Source organism: Antechinus flavipes, chromosome 4, assembly GCF_016432865.1.
Source record: "Antechinus flavipes isolate AdamAnt ecotype Samford, QLD, Australia chromosome 4, AdamAnt_v2, whole genome shotgun sequence".
Lineage (NCBI taxonomy): Eukaryota > Metazoa > Chordata > Mammalia > Dasyuromorphia > Dasyuridae > Antechinus > Antechinus flavipes.
In genome coordinates this window covers 473,579,542-473,591,124 of record NC_067401.1, presented here as the reverse complement: position 1 = coordinate 473,591,124, position 11,583 = coordinate 473,579,542, and the positions used below count along the sequence as shown (strand labels likewise).

Here is an 11,583-nt window from a genome sequence, read left to right as displayed (position 1 = left end):
CCTTGTGGCCCCGGGGGCTCCCCTGCCTTGCATTTTGCTTCCCGTGCTCCTTCCTGGAAGAATGGCTCCAGCTTTGACAGGCTGAAAGAGCCTGGCATACAATAGGCGCTTAATAAATGCTTATCGACTGAGTGGGCCCAAAGCAGCCAGAACAGGGCTTAGTGCTTGGCTTCGGAAACTCTAGGCTGGGGGACTAACGGGCGGGGTGCAGGGGTCGGAGAGCGGAGGAAAAGCCTTGGTGAGAACAGACCCAGGGTGAGTGGGGGGGAGGGGGTGCAGGAACACACTGAGCCTGCGCGAGCTTCAGCGGCAGGCTCGGCAGCGGCCTGGAGCCCAGAGCCAGGCCCGGGGGTTCCTGCCCCCCTCGGACACTGAGGAGGGGAGACAAGCCCGAGTTCTGCCCTCCGGCCGCCCCTACCCCTCTCGGGGCCGGGTTCTTGGGGTCGTAGAACGTCTGAGCTCCGGGAGCCCTTGGAACGTGTCATGGAGGACGTGGGAGCCTAGAAAGCTCTAGAACCCTTCAGGCAGCCGGTCGGAGGCAGCGGGGGCCCCGAGAGCCCTGGTCCGGCCTTCTCCATTTACCAGGAGGAAGTGGCCGTCACCCAGCTCAGAATGGCGGCTTATCCCACAGAGCTCGCGGGGAAGGCTCCTGACCAGGGGAGTCCCTTCCGAGGGGTTTCTGGCTCTGAGGTTCCGTGCGGTCCTGTCCTCCTCGCCGGCAGGGGGAGCCAGGACCTCTCTGGGCAGCAGTGTCCCCTACAAGGGTCCCAAGAGCCCTCCCCCGGGAGGCAGTCGTTCCTCGTGGGAGCAGCTCTGATCGCAGCCGCTGCATCTGTCTAGGACTTACCTCTCGCACTGTCGGCCGGTACCTCATTGGCTTCCCCGCCTTCCGGGGCTTACCGGATCCTGCTTGGGCGAGCTCACCATGGAGGCGGGGCCTCTTTCACCCACATTCTGTGTGGAACATTCTTTATCTCCGTGGGGCTTCCTTCCGGGAGCTGCTTCAGGCTTCCGCTGACCATAAGACCGATTATTTTTTAATAGTTTTTGGGTTTTTTGCTGAGACAATTGGGGTTAAGTGACTTGCCCAGGGTCACCCAGCCAGGAAGTGTGAGGTGTCTGAGGTCAAATTCGAATTCAGGTCCTCCTGACGTCACCATGCTATTATAACTGCCCCGCTCACAAGAAATCTTTCCTAAAAGCCCCTCCCCCTTCTGGAGGAGCGCCTCCTTCCGAGCAGAGGGCTCTGTCAGCCGTCCAGCCCCGACGGACAAGCGGCCACGTGATTCTCCCCACTCTGGCGCGCTTGGGGGGCGGGGACTGGGAAGGCGGGGCCTGAGGAGGGCGGGGCCTGCGGAGGGTGGTCCTGAGTGCTGAGGCCGCCCAGTCCTGTGTCTGGAAGCACCAAGCTCCACAGTCACACGGATCGTTCTCATAAAGGTTTCTTAAAGGAGCATGGGATTTTTCCTTCCAGGAAAATGTAAGAACAATAAGACAAGAAGTCTCCTCCCCAGGGCTGTCCCGCAAAGGCATAGAGGCGGCAGGCTCCTTCCCCCCCCTCCCCCGCAGTACTATGGCCAGAGGCGAGGGTAGCTTGAGGGGTGGGTCGCCAGGGAGCTCCAGCCCTGAGCTGCCGCACAGAATGCTGGGAGCTGTGTCCGCGTGGGCTGTAGGGACGAGGGCCAGCCTTGCTGAGGCAAGGTTCCGCAGCCAGCAGGCCTGAGCCCCGGGCATGGCCCAGAACCAGCCAGGGAGCCTTGTTCCCCCTCCCCTCCCTCCCCAGATATCTCCGGGGTCCTGGCTACGACCGATAGCTCTTCAGTGGCTGCAGGGAGGGCCTCCCGGTGGGGGGGGGCGTAATGCCTTTGGGGAGCCTGGCCACAGTGTGGGGGAGCCCTGCCCTTGGGTCCCCCATGTGTCTGAAAGCTCGAATGTGCTGGTGCTCCTGGCCCCCTGGAGCCAGACCCCTCTCCTGAGGGCTCAGTGCCGGTAGCCACTGGCCCTGCGGGCGCTCTGCCGCGTGGTCACGTGGGCGCAGGACTGCCCGGGAAGGGTTCAGGTCACGTGCCCAGTGCCCCCTCAGGCCCTGACCATCCCAAGAGTCACAAGGACAAGCGCTGGCTCCGGGTTTCAGCCTCTTCCGCAGAACCCGGGGGCGGGCTACGCCCAGCCATCACCAACTCGGTTGTAGAGGCTGGCCTGTAGGGCGGCAGGATTTGTGTCCGTGCGGCCAAATCACCACCCAATGACTATGAATGATATGGTTCCTACGCCTCCATGAGGGGAGATTGGAGGTTCCCTATTGCAAGATGGCGGCTCCATCCAAAGAGAAGCTGTCAGGCGGGCAGGGCTGGGACGCTCCTCAGCGGCCTTCGTGGCCAAGGGGGACACATCAGCGGGGATGAGGGGCTGGCGGGAGTGTGGGGGAGGGGTGGCCCTGCCAGAGAGACCCGGGGCGCTGCCCGGAACCTCGGGAGGCTCATTGGCTCTCAAGGACCCTCCTTCCCCCCCGCCTGCGCAGACCAAGAGCTCGTCCCACTCCACCATCAGCAGACTACAAAGAGAAGGCAGTGAATGGAGGCTCTCTGTGACTCAGTTTCCCTCTTCTGTAAAACAGGCGGGCAGGCCCCTTCTGGCTCTAAAGTTGGATCTTAGCCTGGGAGTAAGGAGGAAGGGCCGGGGATTCCCGGGACCCCTGGGCCGAATGGGGCTCCAGCCGGCGTGGGGGGCAGCCTGATGCTGTAGTTTGGAAGGAAGAGAACCCAGTCAAAACCCTGCCTCTTCCTTCTCTGTGACTTAACGCTGGCTAATGCTTGTATGGCACATGGGCTCATGCAGACTGGCAAAGGACCTTAGAGGTTTCCCCTTATTTTACAGAAGAGTAAACTGAGGTAAAGGTCAAGGGGTTCTCCTCGGGTCCCACAGCTGGTGTGCAGCAGAGAAAGAATTTAACCGAAGTCTTCTGGTTCCAGAACCACTTTCCACCGCTCCATACACCAGCTCCCAAGAGCTTTCCCCACCACTATTCTACTGAAGAAGATTCCGAGGTCCAGAGGGTCACCTCACAGCGGCCTCAGGCCCCAGGCCAGATCTGAGCTCCCACTTCCTGTCTTTGCTGTCCAGGTTGACCTCTCCAGGCTGGCTAACAGGGGGTCGGGTAAGATGGCCTCCGCAGTGAGTTCCCAGCCTGTGGACCCAGCGGGGCGCTGTTTGTGACCTTGCAGTCAGGACCTCTTAGCCAGGAGTCTCCCGCTGCGAGCTTGGGGGGGGACGCAGCAGTGAAGGAGGGGACCCGGGAGGCTTGGCTCGGAGCTCCTCACAAGGATAGAGGCAGATCTAGAGCCAGTGACCCGGAAGCTTAAGGTAACTTTGCCGGGTCACCCCTGAGGCGGGGCTGTGGTGGGAGGGGGCCCACTCGGCCGGGCTGCTGAGGTATGGCGCCGTCCCCTCTGACCCTGCGGAGCGGCCTCTTCCCCGGCCTGAGGGAGCGGCGGTGGGCTTGGGGCTGGGCGGTCCCAGTCTGGTGCAAGCCCCCTTCCTCCTGACTCCCACTCCCCGACTCGGCCAACTGGACAATCGTGTCCCTCGCCAGGGCCCAGACTTAGAGGGTGTCGTCCAGCAAGAGCGGATGGTCGGGCCGCCTCCACCCGTGGTGATTACTTCTGGCCCGTAAGTGCCTCCTCCAGCACGCTGAGCAACACACGGCACAGAGGCCGGAGAGAACGGCCTCCCGAGGCTGCTCCCCAGGGGGCCCCGGCCTTCTCGGTCACAGGCGCAGCCACAGCTCTTGGGTGAAGTGAGCCCCTCCTCCAGCCAGGAGCCAGGGCCCGAAGGAGGTCGCCATCCGTAGCCCACCCCCCACACCGACCCCAGATCCAGGGCTTGCATCCAGGCAGAAGCTGTGTTTCTTGGGGCCCGTGACCCCTTAGCATCAGTGCCGGGGAGGTCGGCCGGGCCCTTTGGGGGTCACTTCCGACATTTGACTGTTAGAGCAGACGTCTTTCATCTCCACTGACGCCTCCTTGTGGTGTGGGGGGAGCCCGGATCCTTACACTGGGTTCTCAGGGCAGGTCCTCCCGTGATGGAACGGCCTTCTGCGCCGCCCAGTGCTGGCCGGTTCCTGCAGAGCGGCTACACTGGAAGGCCGTCCGTGGGAGGGGGTAAAGTCGGACTTAGGTACCAGCTATGGCCTTTCTAAGGCTTTCTAAGAAGCCCGGGAGGAGGGAGCTGCGTCTGGGGAGAGGGGGCCTACCCAGGACCACGATGGGGCAGCTGGGGGTGCAGTGGGTAGAGCCCCGGCCCTGCAGTCAGGAGGACCTGAGTTCCAATCTGGCCTCAGACATTCACCCTTCCTGTGTGACCCTGGGCAAGTCACTGAGCCCCAACTGCCTCAGCAGCAGCCACAACAACAATGGGAAAAAAGATGCCTAGACCTTGGCAATCTCCACTGATAGGTCAGGGCCTCCCGAGAGGCCGTCATGAACAAGAGCACCAAGGAAGCCGGAGGAGCACTCACCCAGCGCTCTTCCCATTGGCTCGCCATGAGTCGTTCACCGGAGCCCAGGCTGCTCCACAACGCGGTTCTGAAAGGGGCGGGGGCAGTTTAGGGGCTCCCGCGGGATGTGGCTCCCTCACCCTCTCTGGGCCTCAGTGTCTTCCTCTGTGACATGAGGGGACTAGACCAGGCGAGCTCTAAGGGGGCCTTTAGCTCTGTGCCTGTGACCCTCTGGAAAGTGCTTCTCAAAAAGCTGATGAATGTGGCCCTGGGCCCTCCGGGTGGCCCCTGGAAGCAGAAAGTGGCATCTCCTGTCACCCAGAATATCCGGGCAGCGAGGTCAAAAAAGCAAGATGGCAGAGAGCCCGGCTCCGGGTCACATGAGACAGAGTGGAAGGAAATGGGGCCACTTGGAGCAGCCTGGGAGAAATGGGAGCGTCCTCAAGTGTCAGATGGAGGGGGTTCTGGGAGCACAGAAGCTGGCGCAGGGGGAGGAGGGGAGAGATGGCAAGGGGCTAGTCAAGGCTCATGTGGGGAGAGCCTTCAACAATGGGAGCCCTCCCAAAGTGGAGCAGGTTGCCCCCGGAGGCAGTGGGCTACCCTTCCCTGGAGCTCTCTGGGCAGAGGCTCAGAGTAGGGATCCCTCGTATGGACCGGCCTGGGTGCCCCGGACAAATGTTGGCTCAGGGAGGGAGAACTTTGCCCGCAGTTTTCCCCAGGGCGCTCCCGTCACCCCGAGGGAGAGGAGGGAGGTGGGGGAGGAGCAGCTGTGGCCCAGACCTCCCAAGGTGAAGCTGCTGCCGCAAGGCTGGGACCCAGGCTTCCTGCGGCCTCTGGAGACAGACATGGGTACCTGGAAGTGGTAACAACCTATGTTTTCTTCTCTCTCTGTCTGTTTCTGTCTCTCTTTCTCTGTCTGTCTGTCTCACTCTCTTTCTCTCTCTCTCTCTCTCCTCCCTCCCTTCTTCTCTCCCCTCTTTTCTTTTTCTTTTTCTCTTTCTTTCTTCCCTCCTTCCTTTCTTTTGTTCGTTTCCTTCCTTCCTTCCTTCCTTCCTTCCTTCCTTCCTTCCTTCCTTCCTTCCTTCCTTCCTTCCTTCCTTCTTCCTTCCTTCCTTCCTCCTTCCTTCCTTCTTCCTTCCTTCCTTCCTTCCTTCCTTCCTTCCTTCCTTCCTTCCTTCCTTCCTTCCTTCCTTCCTTCCTTCCTTCCTTCCTTCCTTCCTTCCTTCCTTCCTCCTCCTTCCTTCCTTCCTTCCTTCCTTCCTTCCTTCCTTCCTTCCTTCCTTCCTTCCTTCTTTCTTTCCTTCCTTCACCAGTGCTCTATCCACTGTGCCATCTAGCTGCCCCTTAATTTGCAAATATTAACATTTCCCCACATGCTGCTAACCTCCAGATAGAGAGGTGATAGACTGAGGCACCCCCCCCCCCATACATGGTTAATGTATGAATTTGTTTTGTTTGACCATACAGGGTTCTGAGAGGCATCTGGGTGGTACAGTAGCCAGAACATTGGGCCTGAATTCAAATCCAGCCTCAGACCTATACTAGTTGTATGATCTTAGGCTGTTAAAAAAAACCCCAAACAAAATTCTCTTTGCCTCAGTTTCCCCAAATGTAAAATGATGCTGTTAACAGCATCTACCTTCCAGGATTGTCACAGGGATTAAGGGGGGAAAGTATTTGTAAAATATTTAGCACAGAGCCTGACACATAGTAGGTGCTTAATGAAGGCTCTTCTTAAATAAGGGTTTTATTTTTCATGTTTTCTCGTGTGTGTGTGTGTGTGTGTGTGTGTGTGTGTGTGTGTGTGTGTGTAAGCACAGAGAGTGGGAAGGAGAGAATTCAGAGATGAAAATATGATAAAATTGGATTTTAAAAATTCTTTCCATCATTCCCTTAAGTCTAGACAATCAATGAGACGCAAACTCCCGCCACGAGATGCCGAGTTCGCAGATTTCCCAGGTGTAACTGGTCACACGGAGAGTTTAACAATGAGCTCTTTAAGCAGTTCAAGCTGTCACCAACGTGGTCCTTCCCGAACACAGGGCCAGGCAAACCCTAGGGGCTTAATAGATGCTCCCTGACCCGCTCTGAGGCTGGCCCTCTCCCACCAGCCAGACTGTTGATGCTGCTGCCTCCTCTCACCCCTCCCCTCCTTGTCCGCCATCGCCTCCCACCCTCCCCAGTGACGAGTACAAATCCCGGGCTTTCTCCAGAACTTCAGGTTTGTTATATACTCCCACAAAAAGCAGGAACAGCATCTTCCTCCCAATGCCAGGGGCCGTCTCCGTCTTTTCCTCTATCCCCAGAACATGGCCTGGGGTTGGGGGGACAGGAAGTCTCTGGTCGGTGTCGGGAAGACAGAAGGCCTGCTGGGCTGGGCTGCTGAGGCCCCTCTTTCAGAGGTCCTGAGCCCCAGCCTGCACCCGGCCTCCCAGTCAGAGGCCCTTGCCAGAGCCCAAGGGGGCTTGGCCGTCTCTCACCTCTCAGCCAGGGAGAGTCCCCTCGGGATGCAGAACAAAACCCAGGGACCCCAGGTCCTGGAACCCCCGCTCTGAACCTGGAACCTCCACCCTGGACCTAAAGGCCCCACTCTGGACCTGGAGCCCCCGCTCTGGACCTCCCCCACTCTGGACCTCCCCCGTTCTGGACCTCCCCCATTCTGGACCTGGTGCTCCCTCTCTGGACCTGAAGGCTGTGGCTCCCCCAGGCCCTCCCTGACCCTGAGGGGACCTTGGGTTTCTGAGCTGCTCTGGCCATGGCCGGGGCTCCTGAGAAGCTTCCAGCAGAGCACTGAGGGTCTGGGTAGCTAGGACCCAGGAGTGGCAGAGGTCTCAGCAGGGCAGCCCTAGGGAAAAGAAGCGGGCGTCCCTTTGCCAGGATCGCGCCTCTGAGCCGGCCGAGCCGGGAGCGAGGCGACCCCGTGGGCTTCCTGCTGCAGAGACGGCGGGGGCTTTTCTGGGGTGGGCGCCCCACCGTTGCCTGCGGGCCCTGGGCAGTGCTCAGACCCCGCGAGTCGGAGAAGATGCCGGGAGCCTCCTGGCCTCCCCGTGGCCCGGGCTGGCAGCCGGGGAGGACGTCTAGACGTTGGTCTCCAGCTCGTTGATCTCGATGGTGCAGTGATCGGCGCTGGGCGCGGGCTGAGCGGGCTCCTCGTCTTGCTCCACTTGCACGGGGACGTGGTGGGAGAGAAGGGCCGTGGCCAGAGCCGGCCCGTGGGCCCCCGCCATGCTCTTCACGCAGCCGTTCCTCTGCGACGCCACGATCTCCTCCAAGCTGACGGGCTTCGTGTCGCAGGGAGCCGGCTTGTGACCCTGGAGGGGGAGAACGGGCATCGGGAGGCGGGGGCCGGTGGGGACAAGGCTCGCCAGCCTGGCCTTGAGGGACAAAACTGGGGCAGTGGGAGGTCCGGGGGCCGGACGCGGAGGCAGAGCTGTCCGGCCATGACAGACCCGGGCTGGGCCTGAGCTTCCTGTGACATGGAGGGGACGACTCCCCCCACGAGGGGGGCACGCCCTGCCTGCCCCAGGACAGTGAGGAGCGTCAGTGAGAGGGAGCCCTGACAGACAGAGCCCTAGCTGTTGGGGGGGGCCCGGACCGACCCCCTCCCTGAGCAAAAATCCCTTCTTCAGACGCAAGACAAGCCCTTCTCCGGCCTCAGTCTGAAGGCCCGCTCCCCATCCCTTCTGGGCTGGCTCCACCATTAGGTTTTTCCTCTGCCCTTTCCCTAATTCCCATATATCTCGTAAAGCCTGAGGCCTCCATAAAGCCCTCTCTGATCTCCGGTGCCGGGAAGGAAACGGCGAGCCTGCGCGCCACCTCTGCCAAGAGCGCCCCAAACGGGGTCACATGATCGGAAACGAATAAAAACCGAGTGAACCACAGAACTGGCGCAAGCGCCCTCTCATTCATAAACCCGGTGCTCCCTGTCCCGGCTCCTCCCACGAGGCCGGGTGCTCCGGGAGGACAGAGGCGCTCTCGGCCAGCACATCTGGGGCTCAGGAAACGCTCCTGACTGGCTCATTAAGGGACTCCTTGCTCTTCTGGAGACTTTGAACCTTGGGAATTCCTCTTCTGAGCTAGCGGGGCCCAGGCCAAGCCCGGGGGCTGCTGGGTATGAGACTGCACTGAGGACCCGGCCCGTGCGAGGCCGCTTGCCAGAGGTCACATGGCCTGCTGGTGACAGAGCCAGGTCCTCAGTCTGGGGACTGAGGCTGGGCTCTGCCTTTTACACAATTATTAAGATTATGTTTTGAGGATAATAAAGAAGACTCTTAACTTTCAGCAAATCAATGATCGCAGCCACTCTGCAGGACATGATGAAAAGAGCTCTCTGTGCCCAGAGGGAGAACAGATTGTGTCTGAACACAGACCCAAGCGGACTTTTGAAAATTGTATTTGTCTTGAAGGTTTTCTTTTGTTGGGGGGCAGATTACTTATATGGAAAAGTTTTGCATAACTTCATTTATGTCTTCTTAAAGGGGGTTGGAAGCGGGAAGGGAAAGACAGAATCCAGAACTCAAAGTTTTAAAAACAAATGTAAAAAATTGTGGGAAAATAAAAATATCAGATATATATTTATAAATTTATTATATATCTATCAGTACCTATATCTATGATTCTAAAATAGGAAATACATATATTTATAAATATGTATCTATATCTACTTTATTTAGCCATATCTCTATCTTTATCTTCTACCTCTCTCTCTCTCTGTCTCTCTCTCTCTCTCTCTGTCTCTCTCTCTCTGTCTCTCTCTCTCTCTATATATATCTTTGACCTTTATCTATCTACCTCTATCTCTCTGTCTCTTTCTCTGTCTCTTGGTCTCTGTCTCTGTATCTCTCTGTCTGTCTCTATTTCTGTCTGTCTGTCTGTCTCTGTCTCTGTCTCTCTGTGTGTCTCTATCTCTGTTGCTCTATATCTCTCTCTGTCTCCGTCTCTCTCTCTCTTTGTCTCTGTCTCTCTGTCTCCGTCTCTGTCTCTATCTCTATCTCTGTCTGTGTCTCTGTCTCTGTCTCTGTCTCTCTGAGTCCCTGAGTCTAACCCACTGGTTTTCCGAGCCAGGCTGGGTGGGTTTGGCTGGGCTGCCAGGCCTGGGGGAGAGAAGGGGCCGGGCCCATCCTTACCTCTGGGCCTAGGTCTCGGGCAAAGTCCTTGCGGCAGATGTGAGCTATGATCCCGGCCGCCAGCGCGTCGCCCAGGACGTTGATCATGGTCCGGAAGCGGTCCCTGAGAACCGGAGCGGGGATTTCAGAACCGGGGCCAGACTCGGTCCCAGCCACTCGAGCAGGGTCCCAGCCCAGAGCAGCGGGCTCTTCTCTGGGACCTTGGCTCTGGGCGAACCCGCTTGCTGGCCAAAGAACAAGGTGGGTCGGCTTAATGGGGTGGGGGAGGGGTCCGTGGGGACAGAAGCCGCCGGGGCTGACCAGCTCATTAGCATCGCCTGCCCTTTGCCGCTGGGGGGAAGGCGCCCACTTGGCAAAGCTCTGTGCTTTGGTGTTTGGAACGAGTCTCCCAGCCCCCGCGAGGGGCCCTTTGGGGCCCGAGGACATTCCCAGAGCCCACAAAACACGGGCGGAGTGGGCACAGTCTGGGCGAAGGCCGGGGTTCCGGGGGCACTCACAGGGCCCAGTCCACCGCGATGATGAGCGTGATGTCGTCGGTGGGCAGCCCCACGGAGGTGAGCACGATGACCATGGTGACGAGACCCGCCTGCGGGATGCCGGCGGCCCCGATGCTGGCCGCGGTGGCTGTGATGCTAGAGCAGGAGAGAAGGGGGAGAGCGGGAGCCGGGGCCAGACCCATCAGAAAGTCCGGCTCCCGGCCCGGGCCGCAGGCCCCGAGAGAAGGGGAAGGAAAGGTTCGGGCTCGGCGGGCACTGCCCGGTCACTCGGGGCATCCCCAGCCTTCCGAAGGCCCCAGGGTCAGAACTCGGGGGAACCCAGGGAGGGGCCTCCGAGGGGCTTGAAGGAGGCTCCCAGCAATCACGGCATAGCAACGATTGCTCAAACATCCCACTGGGATCGTTGCCCCACAAAAGCAGCCGTGTCCCTGGAGATCTAAATATGCATAAAATAGTTATGTATAATGTGAACTAAATATAAAATATATACATTTATATACAAAATAATGGAAAATAAGGCCAATAACAACAGGGGCTCTCATCTCTGTAGTACTTGGAGGTCCACAAATTGCTTCCCCTGATTCTGAGAGGGAGGAAATAGAAAGAGAGTTCTCTTTGCCAGGTTCAGAAACTGAGGCTCAGGGAAAAATGATTTGCTTGTGATTGTGGCCGGCAAGAGACAAGAGAAAGGATGACGGCTGTGGGTTCAAATGCTGCTTCTGCCACGTACTGCCTATGTGGGCAAGCCCCCCTTTCCTTGGGCCTCAGTTTCCTCATCTGTAAAATGAGAGACTAGAACTAGCTGGTCTCCGGGGTCCCCTCTGGCTCCTAGGATGGGCCAAGGTGTGACTAATCCCAGGCCTCCTGACGCCCTGTCCAAGGCTCTTGGAAACAGAAGCTCCATGAGGTTAAACAATCTGCCCGAAGCTGTGCAATGTAAGCCCCGGGCCTCCGGGCAGCAGCCCAGCGGCTCCCGCTTCCCCAAGCTGCCATGAGAGCCCGGAGGAGAGGGGCCGGCACGGCAGGGCCCGGAACGGGGCCTGAGCACCAAGGGGCAGCCAAGGCCTGGTCCTGGAAAAGCCCCTCCCTTCTCAGGTCTCAGCTGCTTGATCTGTGGGATGATCAGGTTGGACTGGAGAGAAGCTGATGTCTCTTCTTGTTCTAAAGTTCCCAGTTCTAAGCCCCCTCCCTGCTCCGACATCCCCCTGTTCTAAGCCCCCTCCCCGCTCCGACATCCCCCTGTTCTAAGCTCCCTCCCAGCTGACACCCCCAGTTCTAAGCTCCCTCCCAGCCCTGACACCCCCTGTTCTAAGCTCCCTCCCAGCTCTGACATCCCCTGTTCTAAGCTCCCTCCCAGCTCTGACTCTCCCTGTTCTAAGCTCCCTCCCAGCCCTGACCTCCCCCGTTCTAAGCCCCCTCCCTGACATCCCCAGTTCTGTGGTGGGTGTGGGAGGGACTTTGCCTG

The 11,583-nt window shown here is 59.0% G+C and overlaps 1 protein-coding gene across 1 annotated transcript in view; it reads right to left on the bottom strand.

Annotated features, from left to right (window-relative positions):
- Positions 1-6,291: 6,291 nt before the first annotated feature.
- The window catches only part of SLC1A7 (solute carrier family 1 member 7), a 69,839-nt gene continuing 64,547 nt past the window's right edge, over positions 6,292-11,583 (bottom strand). The window contains 3 exon segments of the mRNA XM_051999672.1: positions 6,292-7,806; positions 9,622-9,724; positions 10,119-10,253. Of these exon segments, the coding sequence (XP_051855632.1) occupies positions 7,573-7,806; positions 9,622-9,724; positions 10,119-10,253 (472 nt within the window). The 3' untranslated portion in view covers positions 6,292-7,572.